Genomic DNA, 21,258 nt, shown 5'->3' with positions numbered 1-21,258 from the left:
AATGTGGAAAGGCACAGGAAAGGAAGGAGGAAGAAGGAAATGGTTAGAGTTAAATAGGAAATGGGTACAGCAATGTGGTAATTAAAAGAACAAACCAAAAATTTTAATGTAATGATGACAAAATAAATTACAGCCATGCATGATAAAAGCAGAGCAGGAAAAGGCACTTCCAAGGACACTTGCATGCAAAGCACATTCCACATACCAATTCCAACAACTGTTCTGACTCTTGTTGAATGCATCTGTGTGCCAAAGTCTCTCTGAAGGCCTAAACCAGCCAAACCCTGTGCTCTGTGCCTAAGGACATGCTTCATCCCTTTTGTCTCTTCCCTTGTGTTTTTCTAAGGAGACCCAAGTAACTGGGTAAATTCCCACACACAGCAGTGCCACAGACAGAGGTGGGAACAGATGCTCCCCTTTCTTCATAGGACAAATAAGCAAGCAAGCTTTTTGATCTTATTTTCCAGATTTTTTTTCCTGTCCCTGTTACCTGTCTGAGCGGTAGGTGAGCCAGGGGAGATGGTAGATCTGTCATCACTCTGTGAACAAAAAAGCAGAAGAATATGAATGGTCCTAATCTGGAAAAGCTTTGACTACATTTTAATTTGCTGTGTTTAAGAAAAGCTCCATCCATCTAAATGTGTTTCAGAAAAATAACCAGAAATAAGAAAAACCACTGTATGTTTTTTCCCAAGTCTTATCTCTGCAGAGACTAAGTTTTTTTCTTTTACAGAAATGACACCACTGCTCTTTTTCCTTAGGAAAAAGAATCATGAAACAGCACTCACTGTGCAATGACAGATCATTGTTAACTTTTCCTTCCAACTCAAACTGAGAAGTGCTCTTTGCAAAGGGGACAGCAAAAAACAGGTATTAAGCAACATGCAGAATTGGCAATACAGCAGCCCCAACAAGGACACTCCTCTTTGACACCTTTGCTAATGCAGAACTGCTATTTACTGAACATCTGTCCCCAGTGAAACACACTGTGGTTGATCACAGTGCTTACACAGACTAATGAATTCTTGTGAGGAATGAATTCAGCACAGCAGTTTCCACAGAAAAGAAAGAAACAGGCAAAGAATACAAGTGTACTTTTGATGAACTCAACTTGATCAAGGGTAAATGATCTTGTGCAGAAAAAGCAACATCAAAGACAACCAAGAACCCCTTGGAGCAGAGACTGGTTACCATGTTTTATAGATCAGGCCTCCTGTAGACACAGCCTAAAGCTAAGATGAGGTAATACATACTAAAGTTTAATCAGGGGAATCAGGTTCATGCCCTACCTGAACTTTTGATTAGATGCTGACAGACTAACACCTGTTTAAACCGATGTGTGGATCCAAGATTTTTTTGTTGGCTCTAGTGGTGAATGATAATAGCAAGAGATACCTTGACAGGACTGAAGGTAGAGGCACAAGGCAGGGTAGTAGCACAGCTTTCTTGGTTCAACCCTGAGAGTGACTGAATGCAGAAAGAAAGAGAAGGCAGTAGCAGAGTTAGTGAGTAGCTGACAGATCGCACACAAAGGTGGAAGAAAAAATGAAGAGGTGATCACAATCACATTCTTAGAAACACTCAACAAGCAGCACATCAATACTTGCTGAACTATAGTTTAGTTAGTTATTTCCTACCCTCCTGGACTTTCTGGGAGGTATAGTGCTTCTTTTACATATAATACAGTGACATTAAAAACAGAATTAAGAACAGTAAGTGAGGCAAAAGTTTCTTTAGTAATACCTGTGCCATCAGAAAAAAGAAATTTTACCCTACAACGGTCCATTCTAGGCCATCATTAAAAATAAACAACTTCCTTTGTAGTGTTTTGAGGATGTTAGGCACGTCTGAAAAATCAGGGAAACCCATGTACAAGAGGCTCAGTAACACACTTTCTATCTGCCACAAACACTAACAACTGGTCCTTGTGATTACACACAAAGTAGATGAGATTCTGTGGGTAGAATCTCACTCTTGGGGAAGATGTCAGTGTCAGGATTTACAGTGTTGCCACAAATAAAGTGCAGTCACATTTCAATTATGACTAGTATCAAAACTAGCCAAATAAATAACTTTTCCTGTTTATAGAACAGGGGCTGTGGGGTTGTGCCTATCTGTCACTGACAGGCAGATCTAGGAGGCCAAATCCTGTGTCTCACTGAAAGCACCATCAGAACTTCAACATTTGAGGACTGAATGGCTCACTATGCTTTCTGAAACAGCATTCAAATAGCCAAGTGACAGTTCAGCACCAGAAAGAACATCAAATGACACCTAGAAACTCTACAGGTAGTGAAAGACACATTTGGGAGTTAGTTCTTAAAACATTTGCAACTTTTCAACTTTCTGCCACTTCAGACCAGCACAGCCAGAAGGACTAGAAGGGAAGGTTTACACTCAGGGCAAGCCTTAAACACAAATGTTTTTAGGCCCTGTACAGACTTACAGCTGGTCCTCAAGATTGCCTCTTTGTCCAGAGCAGGGCAGCGCCAAAATGGTGAGATTTTTTTTTAAGAGTTTCAAATATCACTTGTCTTAGACAACACATTAGCTAGCACATGAGAACATTAAAATAAACCAGAACTAGGTGCTCTGTAACATCATTGCATCTGCTTATTCTTGTATGAATAGAGCAGGGCAAGCTTGACACAGATTAAGAAGAAGGGGTCAGTATGCACACAGCCAGCAGTGGGCACAGGGAAGGGGACACAGCACAGCACAGGAGGGACAATCACAACAACAACACACCGCATGCTCTTCACCTGTTTGCGAGTGCCTGGCCTCCTTTTAATGGTATTGGTGTTATTGTCAATCTCAAACACAAAGAGAGGCTCAAAGCCATTCTGTCAGGGACAGTGAGGAAAGAAAGAGAGGGAAGAAAGGAAGAAGTGATGCAAAGAACAACTGTGAGAAAAGGCAGCCACAACACTAAAGGAGTCAGGAGGCTGCAGCTCAGACTTACACCACCCTCTGCACATGCTGCACGCAGTCATTAGGTCTAGCACTGAAGTCACAAAAATTTCCCTGTGCCAGAAACAACTGCAGATACAGGGAGTGCCCAACAAGAACTCTGCATGAACCAAATAAGGATATTTTAAGAGAATTCTGTTATTAAACATTTAAATACACAAATAAATGCCAATGGTCTGAGAGGAAACTCCAGGGTACAAGTCTGCATTAGTCAAGTTCTGCTTACTTTACCCATAACCATTATTATTTGTAACACTCTGGTGCTTAACTTAAACGTAGTCTTAACTTCAAATGTTTCAGAGATCCTATGTGCCAACAGTAATATTACAGACTCAGGCCACATTTGAGACCACAACAAGAAAACAACACAAGGAAGGGAGCATAAGGCAGCAATGACACGAAGGTTGTGAGAGGAAGAGGTCACAGCAGCTGCCTGATGCTTCTCAAGTACCTTGTGGCTTCACAACAGAGAAACTGAGCAGTAGTTGGAGAGGATGTTTTGGGGTTTTCTCTCCCTTTGACAGCACCAACATCGTAAGGGACAGTATAGGAGAAAACAAGAAACTATTTGGAGAAAAATGAGATTTAGAAGCAATGAAGACTGAAATCAAGTCATTAGCCAAGCATGAAAGCTTAACAACAGCTCTAAAAGTAATCTCCCTTGTAACAAATGGAGCTATCCTTGTGAGAAGAGCAAGGGGTTCTGACTAACATAAAACTTATTTTTTCAGAGAGGCCAGTGATTACACTTCTTCAACAACATTTTCTTCTGGTTATCTACCACAGGGCAACCCAAAGAAATCCACCACAGTGTGCAGTGAAGTTCTACAGCCAGACTCCACTTCAAATCACAGGTATGCAGGAGCAACTACAACTAAAGGGAACCATTAACATCCACACAAGGCATGGGCAATCATCCTGGGACTGCAAACCAACTGTCCTGATGTTATTTATAAACAGAAGGAAATGGTCACAGTAACCTGTGCAACATGAATACATTTTAATTTTAATTAGTGATTAAAGACAACAACAGGATGACCAAAAGAAATACCAAAGATTTAAAAAAGGAGATTCACAACTGCAATTTTTTGTTAAAGCAGTATCAATGCCAGAAGAGCAAAGCAGTAAAATAAAAGCTCTGCTTTTAATTGCTTTTACTTGCTTTCTAACTACATATTAGATTTAGTACTTTTAAAAGCTTTTCCTTATGGCCCAGAAATTAGACCTAGTTAAATTTCAAACACATAAGGATAGGGGAAATGTCAAATGAAACACAATAGAATATAAAAACGTAAAAGCAATGTAAACTCTAATAATTTTTAAAGCAATCTGATGACCATTTCCTTGATGTTGAACAAGTTTTACCTTTAAACAAAAGATGGTACAAATTCATGAGCCAGTATGGGCCTAATGTTTCAGTTACAGTAATTGCCAGAACAGCTGCCCTGGCATATGTGATCATCAGGCACAGTGTGGATTTCCACCACTGAAAACAGCTACAGATCACGAACCCCTGCATTTCATATACTATTATAATTTAGTGCTGCTGAAAAATGTGATGAACCAAAAGAAAAATGAACAGAGAAATTATTGCTTTCAATCCTTCCCTGCCAGCCTGGCCACTCTTTTTATAATTTGGCTGAAGACAAGAAAGGAAACAAACAGGAATGGAAGCCAGTTTCAATGTAGTTTCTGAAAATTCTGTATCTTAATTTACAACAAAAGTCATGTGATCACAAAATCAAATAGAAATGGGGTTCCTACAGGCATCTTCAAATATGTTCCAAAGACAAATTCACTGACAACAGAGAATCATCTCAATCCAAACTACCGATGTTCTCCTGCTTTTTATGACCCAACTATGGAAGCACATTTTAATATGCTCATTGATAGTGATTTCTCTAAACAGCCACATGATTATTAAATCTCTCTCTAACATTTTAAGCTTTCTTCCTCACCCACCAAAGTGCTAGTCTTACAAAAGCAGAAAACCCAAAAAGTCTGAATAAAGACACAGTAAATATCTTGATAAACACATTCAGGAGAGAGACACTCTAACCAAGAGCACTGCCTAAAGAAAATTTAGGCAGATAATGGAAGCACATAAATCAATCAAGAAAATAAATTCTACGCATGCAGTCATGCAACAGGCAAATCAGGTGTATTTTTAATTTTCTAGACACAGATTATGACATTAATTAGATTTTTTAGTTATGTTACATTGCTAAGATGCCACAAAGAAAGAAATAGCATAAAACATGAAATATGTGCACACTTGTTTTTATTTTTGATAAGTGTTCAAAATAGATTATTTTTAAGACATTTGCATTAATAAACAATAAAACTGTATGAGGAGTATTTCATGATTTGTGGCATTCATAAGTAGAACTCTTTTTTCTTGTGCCAAGTATTTCTAGCCCCCATGTGCAGGACACAGACAAGTTAAAGCAGAAGGCTGTACTAAGCAGTAAAATTGCTTCCTTGACACTGAAGAGCACATCAATCAGGAAGCAAGCTGAATGGCAAAGATATCAAATCAGAACAACTAGAGATGAATTTTTCATTTTAGAAACTGTTCTTTACTATCAGTAATTGTCTTCTGCTCTCAAATAAAAGCTTTAATTATTTTATGGAAAAAACACCATTGTATTATTAGCAAATGTCTGACAGCAAAAGTGTCAATATATTTATAACATCACAGTTCACAGCTAAGCTACTTTTCAAAGAAGATGGTCATGTTTTATGCTATTTAGATTAGGTCTAAAACGTTGGTCTAATCTGTGACAATCATTACATGTTGTCATTTCTATGCTCTAGAATCTGCCACAGAAAAAGGCCATTACGTGCAGGATCTTACCACTAACAAGGCACTATCATCAGTATGCTGAGACCTTCTGGATGGAAAGGGACACTGGGAGGTGGGAGAGATGGAGCAATGTCAGAAACACACACAATGTCAGAAACACATGGTATGTGAACAGACAGACATTTTGGAACATGTACTGCTTGCTTATAGCACTGTGAGGCTCCTTAAAACAATCCATGAAGTATCTGTAACTCTGTAGGAATACACAGCCTCAGGACCCAGGAACTACAGTGCAGTCACATTACTTAAGGAATCAATTATTCTGCTTTCTGTGTTGTGTCAAGCAAATACAGAACACTCTGCATTCACAGTACTGACTCTGGTAGAACAAAGGACCTTTTAAAAGAATAAATTAAGAACAGAAAAACATTAAGAAGAAAAAGGAGCAAAAAACTATTTCAATTACCCCATGTTTTGCTAATTTTCTAACAAAAAAGAGTTAGCTGCAAAACACTGCTAAAGAACTATTGTATTTGTTATAATATTAAAAGTTTTGATCTAATTAACACTACCAAGTGAATTTATAATCAAAATCACTACCTGATTTTGATTATAAATACTACATTATTGTAAAACTATAGTAGGAAAAAACTTTAAAAATATTTATTCCTTTTTCTGACAACCCTCAAAATTCTAAAGCTTAATATTTCTGGAACAACTGGTGATCTAATAAGAGGAAACTGGGAGAAAACTGATTTATGAAGGATGACTCTAACAGTGTAACTTGACTGAATATTCTGAATACTCCTGTTAGACTATAAACTGTACTGCTCACAAGGAGTAGGTTAGAATAGAATATGAAATGTATTTTCTGCAGAGAACATAGGAAAACATACAAAAAACAATAAAACAACACACTTGGACAGGCAATCTACACGAACAGAAGAAAATTCTAAGCTGATCCCATTAAAAAAACCCCAACCCAAGGCTTAATAATATGTGAAAAAACTATGCTATAACCCAATTTTGAGGTATTTTCCACAATGAGGAAAATAACTCTGATAGAGAGCTAGGAATTTAAGTGCTGACATCCATACTAATGCTCTTACTGGACTCTTACCTCACTATCCATTGGACTTTGTTTCTGAGGACTTAAGGAGGCTTTTTGCTACACAGAAAAAGAAAAAACAAAACTTAAAATAATGTCATAGAGAAACAAAAGCTCCCAACAAAGCAGCATAACTTAAAAGTGTTTGAAAACAGAGGTCTCAGTTTTTTAAATAGAACATGCACTAGGTTCACTGAGCTGAAACTTCCCTGATATTAGTAAAAAACCAGCCTTTATTTCACATTCAAACAAGCAAAAATTTAAATTATGCATATTAAAGATGCATAATAAACCCAAAATACAACTCGGGGAGGAATTTAACTGCTGAGAATAAAGTGGTCATGAGCAACAAAGGAAACAGAATAAAAATACCCGAAAATCAAACCCAAACCAAAACCCCTGGAGACTCATCAATGAACAACACGCATCCTATAAGCTTAATCTTTAACTAAAAGACTGAGCTGAATCTTTAATAAGCAGCTTTACTACAAAATAGTGCCAGGGGCCTAAGAATAGTTGTTGCTAATGAAAAGCCTAGTTTTAGGCAGCTAAGACCTTTTTCTAGACTAACTTTATACATTAAATATAAGCAGTAAACCATGCTTTGCCTCTCTGCAGATCACTATAAATGCAAAATAAATATTAACTGTAATATTTCTTGAATTTGTGATGGTAAGATTCAGGTAAGTGACCAGAGCAGCAAACAGTAAAACAAATTTAAATCAACTATCATATAAATAAACGGGCATGCTAAGCAGAAGATATGAGTGCAGAGAAAGAGACAGTGAAGACACAGCGTTCAGAGTGAGTGCCTGATGTACACCATAGGTCTGCACCCATGCTTTACCCAGAACTAACTTATTTTATTATCACAAAATAGCAAAATAGATCAGGCAGCATTATATTTTTGTGTGTATGATTATTTCCTTCCTGCCAAATTTGTCTTCAAAATTAAACTGCCTCCATGCCTTCTCAGATAAAGGCCTCTTCTTTCTTAAATCAATCCCATCACATTTATGCAAGTGAAAATTGAAAGTATGAGGTGAAATATGCAAAAATCAGAATTCTTTGCAACAATCACATTTTGGGTAAATCTTCCATCTTCCTCCTCAGCTCTAGCTTTGTCTGTGTTAAGCTACAGCACCAACACTTAATGGACTTAAATGGTATTTGTCCAAATTCTTTATAAAGTGCCGGGAGCACCATACAAGCAGTAATTCTCATGGCAATTAGTTATAATTAAGGGATTTAGAAAAGATAAAGTATGAAGTAAGTACTAAAAGGAGGCACCTTAACAAAGTCAAGGACAGCTTCTCTCTGGATCTGCTTGGTTCTCAGCCTCTCCTCCTCGTACTGAAGGGCTGCCAGCTGGGCCTCCCGGCGCGTGCGCTCGATGTGCCGGCGCTGCAGCTCCGAGTCTGCGCTGGGCACCTGCAACCAAACACGGCACCAGCCTGTGAGGCTGCACACGGGTTATGGAGAAGCAGCCCACGTCTAATGGGGAACATCACTTTGGTTTCACAGCAAACTCATTCAAAACCATTCAAATTCTATGTGTTACCTGGGTGTGGTGACTTGACAGCGAGAGAAAATAAGGTGAATCAGGCAGGGGTCTGACAAATGCAAAAACAGAGAGTAAGTAGACTTTTAATCTTAAATCCAAAAATTCTGCATACATGAATTGTCAGTGACACACAAGTAGCTGATGAAATCAGAAGAGTAACTGTCTACTAACAGCTGTGATGATGATTTAACACTGTGAATGACAGGTTTTGTGAGTCATTTTTATTTCTTCTCCTGAATTGTAATAACATTTTTTTACGGCACAAGATGTACAAGTGGGGTTGTACACTTGGCCTACTACATTGAGATACTCAGTACTTTATACCCATTCTCTAAGAGTAACCAAACCAGGAATTTTCCACATGATCCTCATTTAGAGGAACAACTGCATAGTATGGTTATTTGAGGGAAGGGAAAATAATAAAATGAATCAGCAGAAACACTCAATTTCTTTTTCCCTACCTCTCTGTCCTGTCCACATAACTCCTTAGTATTTGATGCTCTCTGTCTTGCATCAAATTTAGAGTTTCAGGTCTTCGTAATTCATCTGTATCCCTGCAGGTAAGACACCAGGTGGAAGGGGATTTGGCCACTGATGCATATAGACTACTGTCAGATTAATTCTACTCTAGATTGCAACTGTTTTTGTGAGAGAAATGCCCAAATAATTAGCTTCAGATAATCAAAAAAGTGAAATTTGGACTAAAGAAATCACATTGTGATACCATGTCAGATCACAACTGCAGTTCGTAATTAAACGTAACTTGCTGAATTAACAATGACTTAAAAATACACAAAGATGGATTCTCTCTTTTAAGACAATATTTGGGTTATTTGGAAAGAGCAGAATTATTTTAAACATCAGGACCCCTGGGTATTTTCAGCACAAATCTGCTCACCTCACCAATCAGGTGACTGCCAGTGACACAAGCCCTCAAAGTCACAAGGTAAACAAGAACCCATCTGGCTCTTATCCATCATATCAACAATAAGAGAGAAATTCTGCAGTCAGTTCTTTGCCAGAAGGCAGCTGTTCACAGTGAAACTATTCCCAAGGTCCACAGCCTACAGCCTGTACCCTGACACATTGCTGCCTAGAAACAAAGTTGATGGAAATCAAGGAGCTTCCTCTTGACAGCCTAAACTCTGCGACCTTCGCTCCTGGGGCAGCCATGGAACACAGACACACTTCACCATGCATTTCCAAAAAATGTCAGTCCAGCTGGCTGTGTGCACACTTGGGGCCTTTTCCTCATGGAGATGAGATGTGGAAGACCCAGATGTTACAGGTCTCTTCTGTTACTTAAATTAGCACTGAAGCACATGACAAACCCATTACTTAGAGCTGTTTTGAACAGACAGGACTGGGTTCAGCTCAGTGCCAAGGAGTGTGTTCAGAGCAGAGTACACACAGCTTTGGTGCATCAGGAATGAACCACAGTCTGTCCAGAGGCATAAACTGTATTTATTTAATTTAATCAACTAATATAAGTACTCTTGAGATGAAGTCTGTGCTACATCAACTTTCAGAGTTTTAACGGCTCCAAAAAAAAAAAAAAGAAGAGGCCGGCTGCCAAGGCATTTGCACAGAATTACTGTGGAAGCACTTTACACCTTGTGGTTGCCACAAAATAATATATTTGACTAATACAAGCTTAAAATACAAAAAAATACTCATTGTCATATGGCTGTTTTTACACAATTTTGAAGGCAATAACAACATGATCTGGTTTTAGTGCTTTTATAATTTCACTCTGCTGCAGCATAGTAAGCCACAATTCATTCAGATTGCTGATTAACTACTTCAGCATGGAGATTTCCTGCTATCCTCAAGTTAAATTCTGAAATCACTGGATAGCTTACTGAGCTACAACTTCCTTTATCATTAACATCTGTCTATGTAAACAGCAGCTCTCCCCAGCTAACAGCCTTCTCCTTTTTCCTTCAGATTTATCACGGAAACCAGGGTTTGCAAAGTTTAATTATTTCCATGTTGACCACAATGTTCAAATTAAAAAAAAAGAAGTAAACAAACAAGCAAAAAAAATCAATTTTTCAAACCAAGAGCACTCTTTTTTGGGGGAGAGCATGGCAGAATTGCTATCACTTTATACCTGACTTGTGGACAGGATAAGGACTGCTGACATATGCTGAAACAGCTACCCTCCCTTGTATCAGTACAGCTACTGTATCTGCACATTTTCTGCACATTTCAGAATGCCTATTAAAATGTTGCCAAAACTCTGGAAAAACTTATACACTAATCTTGGTTTCATTTGCTCTTTCAGTACCATTTTAGAATCCATTAAAAATTGGTTTCGACTGACAGTATAAGTAATGACCTACTTAGGACTAGCAGTTGTCTTTTCCACCACTCCCCCACCCCCCAAACATTCCAAGTACAACTGGGCTGGTTTTCTGTGGAGTCCCTGCAAATTCACTTTCAGTCCACAGAATACTGAAATGCTTCAATAGTATAAGAAAGGTTCTATCAATTTTCATTTGCAAGAAACTGCTTGTTTTTTATCTTTTATTTGCTTATCTTATTTTTTTTAACTAGACCTCCAAAATTCTTTTCAGAAACCTAACCACCCCCCATTGATACTCTGTCCAATTCTGACCTTTATTTTACAGATAAGCATTCTCTCCAATAATCATTAAAGTAATCATTAAAGAGTAATCATTAAAGAGCATGGGCATACTTCATCAAAATAAACAACTTGTTTTCAGAATTGATTCCCATTCTATCCCTTCTGCTGATGTAGGCTCATGATTATGGCCCAGAAAGGTACTTTTAAAAATAAATTATTCTTCCACAATATCAAAACCATCAGGAGTCAACCAAGAATGTGTCCTCATTCTTGTCCTCATTCTTGTCCTCAAAGCACAAATTAAATCACAAAAAGCAGATAATAAATCAGTTAAAAATATGCACTTTAATTATGCAGATTTCTTTAACCAACTGATTTTAAGTCAGGTATTGGCATAAAACAGTTATGCCTTTTGCTCACTGCCATTATTAGAATTCCAATTCCTAATTTGGAGCAACAACTTATCAAAGAAGTGCCATACACACTTCTGGCCAAGCAACAGAAACAATTTTCTAAACATGTTCAGTAAATACATGCTCTGCATTCATCAGAAAATTCTGGATAAAATTATTGTTGCCACAGTAATTCTTACCTGTTTTGATGTAAATGTCGTCTTGAATCCTCTGTTTTCTGAAATTCTCTGATGGATACAGGCTTTACTGGTGAGCTCTAAGCAAAAAAAAACCACAAAAGACTAAGCCAGCAATTTATTCAGAAAACTGTACATTAATGCCAAACAATTTCTCTGTAGAGCTGCATCTGTAACTACTGGTATTTAAAACACCTGACAAAAAGCACAAAACATGAGTCAGAGATGTTCATTTCCAACCAAGCAAGCTCACTCTTATTTTTTCTCCAAATTAAATAAATAATAGTTTCAAGATTAAATATGCATGCTGGTAACTTTAGAGTTTAAACCCTCCAGTATTAAGAATCATGCAGAGAAGTTCATGTAGGTATAAAATTTGTATTGAAATACAGATACATTTTTTTTGAGTTTAACTCTACAAATGTAGAGTAGTGAAGATTGGATTCTCAGAAATATGGAATAAAGAAGCTGATGGTCTTTTATGACATTCTAAAGACAGGTCCCAGAAAGACTAAGAAAGCAAAACATGGGATTAATAAGAAGATTCTTGGTTTAATTCGAGCAATGAAATAATTTATCCTATTGGGGACAGGGACATATTGTCTTTGGTGTTATTTAAAAACTTCCACTGACACCCGTTAATATAAGAAAATAGAAACTCGTCAATATTAATGTTTCAATTTTCACCCTTGCCTGCGTGCATGCTGCTATATTTCAGTCAGCCCTAAGCAGTAGAGTATTTTGGACAGTCTTTTTAGAGAAACTACTCCTTCAGCTAAAAGCAATTTAATTTTTATGACTAGATAGACCCTGAGGAATAGCTGTTGTGATGCTGAGCAATGCCTTTTCCCTATCTACAGCAAGGAGTCCTTGGGATGCATTGCCTACAGTTGACTTAGAAAAGTTTTGCTCTTGTGTCTGGGCTTCAGCTTCTGTGATCTGATATTGAATTTATGAGCTTTGCAAAATGAATGCATCTCTCATATCTGTATGACTGATTTCAAACAGTAATAAAAGGTTCACAAGATAGGGACCAAGCTCCTACATAAAAGCTAAAGATCCCCTTGTTTTTCTTTCTTCAAATAGCAAATATCTTTCTCCTTCAAAACACAGAGAACTCTGAAAGGACACATCTGAATCACAGCACCATAGTTACTGTTTAAGCAGAGCAACCACAAAGATTTTTTTTCAGACAAGTTATTCATGTAGTCTGTACAGTGAGCCACTGAACTGTGTAACTGTGTACACAGGTATTAATGAAGCACATAGAAGGAAACATGATGTGGATAAAAATCTGTTTCTATAGGTTCAGTTTCTGAGGACTCTCTCCAGAAGGGTAACATCCAAAAGACTTAACAGGGAAGAGTTTTCCCAAGGGCTGTGCTGGGGTGTGTGAACTGCATGAACACAAGGGAAAGCCCCACCTCATTGGAGATGCGCCGCTGGTCGATGTAGGCCATGAACTGGGAGCTGAGGCTGTCTGTGTCCTGGCACTTGGGCTGCCTCACCTCCTCCTCCTCCTCCTCCGTGGCACAGCTGTCAATGTAGTCAATCTGGTCGAGATCGTGTTCCACTTGACAAACATACACAGAGAAAACAGCCACAATTAGATAAGCCATGAGACAGGACAAAACCCAGCAATACAGCACAGTCAGGAGCTAAGGTCCTGCTTTTTCTGCCATCTGGGAAAGCTCAGCCAGAAAGCTCCTGGATTTTGTCAGGCCCACTAACATTAGATCAACAAATTTTGAAATAATTGTAAAATTTATGCCTTTTATAAAGCAACGAGGAACATGTATCAAGGAGGCAGTTTTATACTGCTGGCTGCAAATACTTTTGCAGTGACTGAAAAAGTAAATACTGTGATTTCCTTTTCAAAACCAAAAGCTATATATCAAAGTATTTCAGCTAATATCAAGACTGTACAATGACCTTTGTATATTTTGGAATAATTTCTCCTGGTTCTCTGTCAGAAAAATCAGAATGCATATGACAGATCCTTCTACTAGTGTTACTACTACAACAAAATAGAGAGTAGCACGTCTAAGTTATCTGGATGCAAATACAATAAATATAAGAAGTGTATGTGGAAATAATGAACAACACTACAGAAAACAACAAAATTCCTCAAAAACAATATAAGCACCTGCAATTTTATTTTAAAAGAAGAATGAAAAAGAAACTAGGAATCACTGAAATGAGAGCAAGAAATAGCACGGTCTGGCTGGTGTTGATTTTTCTTTGTGTGGGAGATACTATGTAGGGCAATTTTTTCACTTGTCACTGCTTTTCCACATTCTGCCCGGGGATTCTGAGAGTCGTGACATTGAGCAAACGCCCCTGGTGAAAAATATTGCACTGGGGATGCAGGGGAAAGTTTAAGTTCCCTTTCAGACCACTAGATTTCTTTTTTCTTAAAACTCTCCCCAAACTTGCTCCAGACTCTTGCAGACATTCTTCTTTACTCCCCCGCCCCTTTCCTGCTTGTCTAAAACAGACTTCTCTTTGCCTCACCACACAATCTAGCAACTGTTACTGCCAAAGCCACCCCCTCTGCTACTACAACCATCCAAAACTACATTCCTATATACTGTGGCTTCATTAAATTTCCATCTCAGTTTCAAATCTTAAAAAAACCCAAAAAACCCAAACTTCCCTTCTTTCCAGGCTTGCTTATTAAATCATGATGATGATAATAAAAACAATAATACAGAAAAATGTGAAAGATACTAGTAGCTGTGTTAGGAACATAAAACTGCAAAACATGTGGATCTCTGACAGCCACATGCTATGGTTTGTGCCCCTCTCAGATACACCTACTCATGAACTGATCATGCTCCAGCTTCAAAGTCTGCTAGGCATTTTGAAATCCCTGGTGTGCAAAAGCCAAAGAACAAAATAAAGTTAGTCTTGGAGGCAGAGCTGGCAGCACTACCTGTTATTAAGGCTGCCCAATGCTCCCCATGACACCATGTCTTCAATTCTTCTAACTGCTAGAATGTAACTGTTTGAAAATAAGTTTTTCCCCATTAATGTGTGAAAGACCTTGAGTTAACTAAAAAGTTTCAGATATTTCTAGAAGGTTGCAAAAAAAATAAAAAATTGTGGTACAGAAGACTAAGACCAAGAAAAGAAGATGGCAAAAGATAACGATGGGAAGAGGAGGGAGGAAAGAAGAAAAAGTGGGAGCTGGGCCTAGGACATTAGACATAGCTGGGAAGAGCAATACTTAGAAAAAATTAACAGTAGCCATCAGGGAAAATGAAAACCAGGGAGCAGCTGACAAAGAAGAAGAACCAAAGTATATGCAGAAGAGATCTAATAATAAGTACTGCAGAACAATGGAGAAGAAGGAATGATTGAAAAAACAAACTTGAAACCTTGTTAAAATTAAGGTATATAAACAAAAGGAGACACTGGTAGCAGCAGATTTCTGGCAGTTAAAATGAAAGAGGACTGGAGATCAAGAAATATGGAAAGCATGATCACCTCTTGAACAGCTATGAAGGTGATCCTGTGAGACTGCAGGACACCAAATGAGAAAGCACAACAAAGCACTGCCACTCACAAACACCAGCCCCTCCTGGATGATATTAAAGTTTGGATTAAAACCCAAAACTGGAATGAGACACTAGTGCCAGTCGGAAATATAAAATTCCCTGACAAAACTGCTCATCCTGTTCTGACAGCAGTCAGCACAGAGCACTGACAATTTACTGCTACAGTAAATTTTCCCCAGAAGCTCAAACAGCAAAACTCCATGCACTGAAATTCAATATTCCAAAATACCATTTGAAGCAGTTGAGACTTTAACATAGGACACAGCCAAAAGCTGACAAAGTTTTCAAGAAAATACCAATTCTGCTGTTATTTGATTTTGCCTTTAACATCCTTAAAACAACGGTATTTTTAGTTTTCACAACCTTGCTTTTGTGTAATTCCACCTAAACCTTTCTGGTTTTTTTCCTCTTTAAACAAGGTACTATCTGTAGGAGACATTCTGAAACTTTAATAATGATGACAATAAATACTGTTAGCCAAAAGTCACTACTTACCTCCACCATTAATTACAACTGCACTCCCTCTGTTTTCTTGGTACTGACTTTCTCTTCTCAGTCTCTGCTCTTTGGTGAACTCTGCCACACGTAATGGGAGATCTGAGAACTCATCTGTTGGCTTTGGAAAACAAACAGTGAAGTCTAGAAATATTTCTCCTCAGAAACATAATTTTGTAATCTACTACTTCTTGATTTGTCCTTGATTTGTATTTCAATTGCCCTGTTTTACAACCACAAAACACACTAATTTAAAGCAAAAGACAGCTATAATGTATTGTTTTAAAAAACATAGAGCTGAGCTTTCTTTAGAAACCAGCTACCTACAGTTCTGATTGCAGTACCTGCACGTGACTGAAAACATCCCAAGATGGAAAATCCTAGCACATTCTCTAAAATCAAGTTGGGAGTGCAAGTATGGAGTATAGCTCATTGTGACTTTAGGTCTTGGCTATTTTCTAGTTGCTCCAAGAGGAAAAGGGAACTTCTTCCTGGCAATAATAATTGACAATCTTTCTGCTAAGAGATCCTCTTTTCCTCCTTGTAAATAGCTCCTTTTAAACAAAGGAATAAGACAAATTTCCAGCTGATTTCCAAAGCTGAATATTCATGTTCAGATTTATTTTATTGAAACATCTTTTCATGAAAAATTAGAGTTGACTCAGCATTGTAATTTGATACTGTTACAAAGTTTTTAAAACGAGGAACCCTATTTTTCTCATTTTTTATGCTCCAGTAAATTAACTTCTCATGCACTGTTTTATACATTTCTGTTAATACTTCCAACCTGGGGTCTGTCCCATATAAAATTAGCCTTACCTTTTTCTCCAATAAAACAAGTAATATTGGCTCAAGGCAACCTGCACACTAGCACATGCATGTTACCCATGGAATGTGCTTCCAGATGCATACATTTAGTTATCTTTACTGTACAATACTGCAGTCAACAAAAATAAAGCTGCAACACTTACTTCATTCCCTGACCATCTTTTGTCTCCACTGTCCACACTATTGAAGCCAGAATCAAGTGCCCCATATGGACGACTGGAATAGAGCTCCTCGTGGCTGTCAAACACACAGTTTTAGTTACTGTGATAGAAACACCACCAAAAGCTTCTCAGCCATTACACAACAACAGCAGAATAAGCCACCAAGCACACTTTCAGCGTGTTCACAAGCTCAGCATGTCTGAAAACCTCATGCTGCATTTGCTACAATAGAGCAGGAGGTACATGCTGACAGCTCACCACCCCTGTCAGTCAGCTGTCACCTGCCACTGCCTGGCCCTCTGAGCTGAGCTGATTCAAAGGAGAGATCCACTCTTCAAACATTTCCCAAAGAGAAATGATGACAAAGCAAACTGCAAACTGATCTCATATTTCTCTGTTTAGCAAGTCAAACTTTCATTTTCTACTACTCATATGTTTTGGTTGAAAACCACTGTCAAACAAACTTTTACATAAATAGGCATAAATATGTACAAAATCACTAAAAATACAGAATATACTACTTTTACTCAAAACTATGCAGTTTTGAGTAATTACCTAAATGTCATACATAAAATATTACATAAATGTCTTCTGTGTCATAATGACATAAGAAACTGAAGTAACAGTATTTCAGATACATCATAATGTAATAACTGTAGAAGTACAGGTCTCATTTACAGAGCTTTGTCAATGACATGTCTAGACAAAGGCATTAGACATGTGCCCAGTGTTACAATACATATAACCAAACAGGCATACAGTTCTTTAAATTTCTGGGCTTAGAAACTACGTCATTCAGCAGTATAGCCATCACAGATGTCAACTCTGGCAACTGCTGCAGATAGCTCCAGTAAAAGAGACAATGGGACTTGTCTGATCCACTGCAGATGGCATTTCACAATGGTTCAACTGTCCTATTGGCACTCGATGCCCCAGGGAGAACTGCAGCAGTAATTACTACATAATGCACAAGGAGGAATGAATTTCAGGAAGCTAATTGCTTCACCCCATCATAACTGAATTGCAGGTCATTTTCTCACTGGCACTGCTCTCAAGTTGCTGCTCCCTCTGAAATTCCATTTTCAGGAAATACTTATTTTCAAATTATTGTTATTATTATTATTATTATTATTACTACTACTACTACTACTAAAGACCGACAGACTACTCTCAAGGCCTATTTTAGTTTTCAGACAGACATGAAATAGCAAAGAAGTACCAGGAGGGATGGAGGCTACAGATGAGACACATTAAGCTATGCATCTGCTTCTATGCAGATGTAGACTAAAAGACAAGCTCTTGCATCTGCACAGAGTTTTGACTAACTCAAATCCACTTTTACGGCCCTGTATTTGAACAGAAGGATTATCTGCATAATAAACCATCAGAAAGGAAAAAAGCCAAAGAAAAAACCAACTCCTTTCTTCTGGGTGAGAAGAAAAAAGAACTACTATGAAGTCACCCAATGTAGTTAAAGAGCTACTAATTTGAGTAATTGACAATAGAACCATAATTATACTAACAGTTCATAGAATTCACATATATTTTTACAACATGGAAAAAAGAAAAATCCATCTGCAATAGAATTCCATTTTAAATGAATCAATATTTTCAGCATTTCCTGAGCACCCTGCTGTAAATTGAACAATTGCTACAAATTAAGGAGCTCAAAAATGAGGAAGTGTTTTGATACAAATTTTCTTTCAGCCTGCCTTTTCAATTGGAGAATTTGAAAAGCTTTACATCTCACACTAAAGTTAGCTGGAAGCTCAAAAATACATAAACACTGTGCCCAGGACTTCTCCTTTTTAACAACAAAGTTCCTATCTGTCTTCCCAGCTCTCACAACAAAACCCATCTACTCAATGCTACACACTTCACACATTTATAATCATACAGCAGCCATCCTGAAATCAGCTGAGACTTGGGATTTTTATTCCTCCCTGACCAACAAGCCACAAAGGAACAATTAAGCCACATTAAGCATTTGGAGAGATCAGACCATTTTGGGGTAACTACAGCTTATAGGAAGCTATGTAAAGCTTGAAATCAAAGGATGAGAAGCCAAATGCCTGCTAAGACCAACAATGAAAGCCAGTTCTTGCTGCCATTTCCATGTCACACTAAAACCTGTATGTTTACCTCCTGTAAGCAAGAACAGTTGCCCAAGTCCCAGAATATTCACTACACTGGTTCACCCATGGGTACTAGGTATTTTAAACCTTCTAGCTCCAGACTGTGCCAGTCTGCCAACAACTGCTACACAGCTTTGACAGTTCTGCCTCCTCTCAGTCTCATTCCCTCCAGCACCAACCTGAGCTGCTCTGAGTTTCACTGCTGCAAATGAGACTGGCTTACTGCAGCTGAACAGAACTTGCTACAAGATAAATTTCACATAGTTTATGTTTAGAAAAGGACTGAAGCATAGAGATTCACTCTAGTTAAACAGTTTGATATAATTTGACAAGGCTAAACCAATCAATTAGCTGTGCTAGAACCTCCAACCCACGTCCTGCCATGGTGTTTCAGAGCATCTTGTTTTATTAACAGTACCAACAGCCTTGTTATTAAAAATGTTCGACAAATGTGAACTGACAGCATGGCAGACTTCCTTAAACTTTAAGAGTTTCTACTACTCAGACTCTCAACCTGCATGGTGTTAGACCAAGCTGATCAGATAAACCAGCAACCAACTCTAGGTGGACTGACTGATAGCGTATTTCTATTGGTCACCTTTGAAGATAACAAACACAAAGCTCTTTTGCCTTAACTGTATCACAGCTGAAGGATTTTATTTCTTTCACCTCAAGTTACATAAAAATATAATAACCGAGGATTTTCTCTTTCATGGGATCATTCCACAATTTTCTCCTAAAATGTGCTCTGTCCACAGACAGTTCTTCCATAGCTACATGAAGATGGAAAGAAACACCTGCAACACTAAATGCCCTAAACAGCACAGTACAACAAATAATTCCACCAACTCTTATCTCTTCTTGGGTACAGAAATACAGCTAAGGCAAAGCCAGTTGAAGCTCATTTCATACTGCTGAGTCTGGTAGAAATTCTAAAGAAAACATCCTCAACTTGTTTTTACAAGTTGAAGATGTTCTGCCCTTGTTTTTACATTTACAATTTCAAGCTATGATTAAAATATATTAATTCTTCTCATTTCACAAAAGCAATTTATGAAAATTTCCAGAGCAATATACAGCTACAGACAACAATTTTAATCAGTAAGCCTACAGCCCACCTGATTTTGAATTTCTCTTAAAAATTAACAAACTATGTTAGAGCTAAACAGATCATAACATTTTCTCATTTAGAGCCTTTTCCTTCCAGAAGAAGGACAGTATCCTCAATATTATGCAGAAACCAGCTGCACCAGCTTGTATTGGAAATCTATTAACCCTTGACATGTTCATATGCTAACCTCATCTAGAACAGTAACTTAGGACATTCAGTGCTGATGAGGAATCACTCTGTCAGTTCCTCATGCAAATTCTTCTTCATCAATCTGACTCATGATGATTTATTGTGAAGCCCTCTGATATGTGTTTTATTGCTGCTAAGGCAGCAGTATATCCTTCAGCAGCTTACTCCTCCACACATTTTTGCTACCTTCAAAGATGACTGAAGTGATTTTTATATATATTCAGTTTCATACTTCACTGACTGCCTTTCTTCTGTATCACATAACAGAAATAAATCTCAACTCCTGGTTTTTGCTAGACATCTTAATTTAGCAGCTGATATGGCTGACTGTTCCAATATTTGTGTTACAATGCCAAGCAGCAGTGCCAAGTGACAGCTTGCCAGAAATAACAGTTTACTAACGGGGTGGAGATCAGCATTTACACCTGCGGTTTGAGCACAGCCGTTATAAAATTCTGTACAAAAGGTTAAAAATCACAGCTGGGATATGATTCAGTAAGTCTGTGGAAAATATTAAGATCTTGTAAACTGAACATAGATGTTAACAACACAGAAGCATACCCCCTGTATTGTTTATTATTATTCTCTTTTTACTGCATATCAGCTCTGACACTGCCTTTCCCATAACCCTGCCCAAGTCATCTCCTGAACCACTTCTCACTTCTTACACACTGGTACCTTACTAGAATGCACCATGAAATACCATAAACAAAATTTTTTTAAAGCCTCCTCAATGCACTTGCTAAAGAACAATCCTTGATCTGTTTTTTTTTTTTAATAAACTCAAGGTGGACTGACAAAATTTTCCTGAATGCCATTAAAACTGGTTTGTGCAAAACTTACCATGATCCAAATCCCATGGGTCTCCTATCATAATCAGGCAAGTCTGGCGCTATCTTGCATGCTTCTATGTTCAGGTATTTAAATATATGAATTTTTCCTTTTATACATATCTTCAAAAAAAAATCAAGTAAGTATAATTTGACAATATATTTTCAAAATACACTACAGACATTCAAGATGTAGTTGAGAATAATAATAAATGAGCACATTTACATCAATCAATGTATCTTTTATTCTAATATCACTGCATTTTAGAGGAACAGCTATAGTGGAGCATCATGGGATGCCTGGGGTAGACAAATGGAAGCT

The 21,258-nt window shown here is 37.8% G+C and overlaps 1 protein-coding gene across 5 annotated transcripts in view; it reads right to left on the bottom strand.

Moving 5' to 3' along the window:
* LRCH3 (leucine rich repeats and calponin homology domain containing 3) overlaps window positions 1-21,258 on the bottom strand; it is a 61,618-nt gene that overhangs the window by 13,434 nt on the left and 26,926 nt on the right. For 3 of the 5 annotated variants that reach the window (XM_036388412.2, XM_036388411.2, XM_036388416.1), the window contains exons 6-18: window positions 20,950-21,059; window positions 16,654-16,747; window positions 15,683-15,803; window positions 13,052-13,200; window positions 11,631-11,707; window positions 8,910-9,002; window positions 8,446-8,497; window positions 8,175-8,315; window positions 6,897-6,944; window positions 5,828-5,881; window positions 2,763-2,843; window positions 1,396-1,467; window positions 491-539 (exon numbers count right to left, since the gene is read on the bottom strand). In XM_036388412.2, coding sequence (XP_036244305.1) covers window positions 491-539; window positions 1,396-1,467; window positions 2,763-2,843; window positions 5,828-5,881; window positions 6,897-6,944; window positions 8,175-8,315; window positions 8,446-8,497; window positions 8,910-9,002; window positions 11,631-11,707; window positions 13,052-13,200; window positions 15,683-15,803; window positions 16,654-16,747; window positions 20,950-21,059 — 1,141 coding nt within the window. The remainder of the gene's footprint in view (window positions 1-490; window positions 540-1,395; window positions 1,468-2,762; window positions 2,844-5,827; window positions 5,882-6,896; window positions 6,945-8,174; window positions 8,316-8,445; window positions 8,498-8,909; window positions 9,003-11,630; window positions 11,708-13,051; window positions 13,201-15,682; window positions 15,804-16,653; window positions 16,748-20,949; window positions 21,060-21,258) is intronic. The other 2 variants (XM_036388413.2, XM_036388414.2) reach the window with 2 other exon arrangements.

The sequence above is a fragment of the Molothrus ater genome, chromosome 10 (genome assembly GCF_012460135.2).
Source record: "Molothrus ater isolate BHLD 08-10-18 breed brown headed cowbird chromosome 10, BPBGC_Mater_1.1, whole genome shotgun sequence".
Classification (NCBI taxonomy): domain Eukaryota; kingdom Metazoa; phylum Chordata; class Aves; order Passeriformes; family Icteridae; genus Molothrus; species Molothrus ater.
Note: the sequence above shows the minus strand (reverse complement) of the source record. Positions and strands in the feature narration are given on the sequence as shown.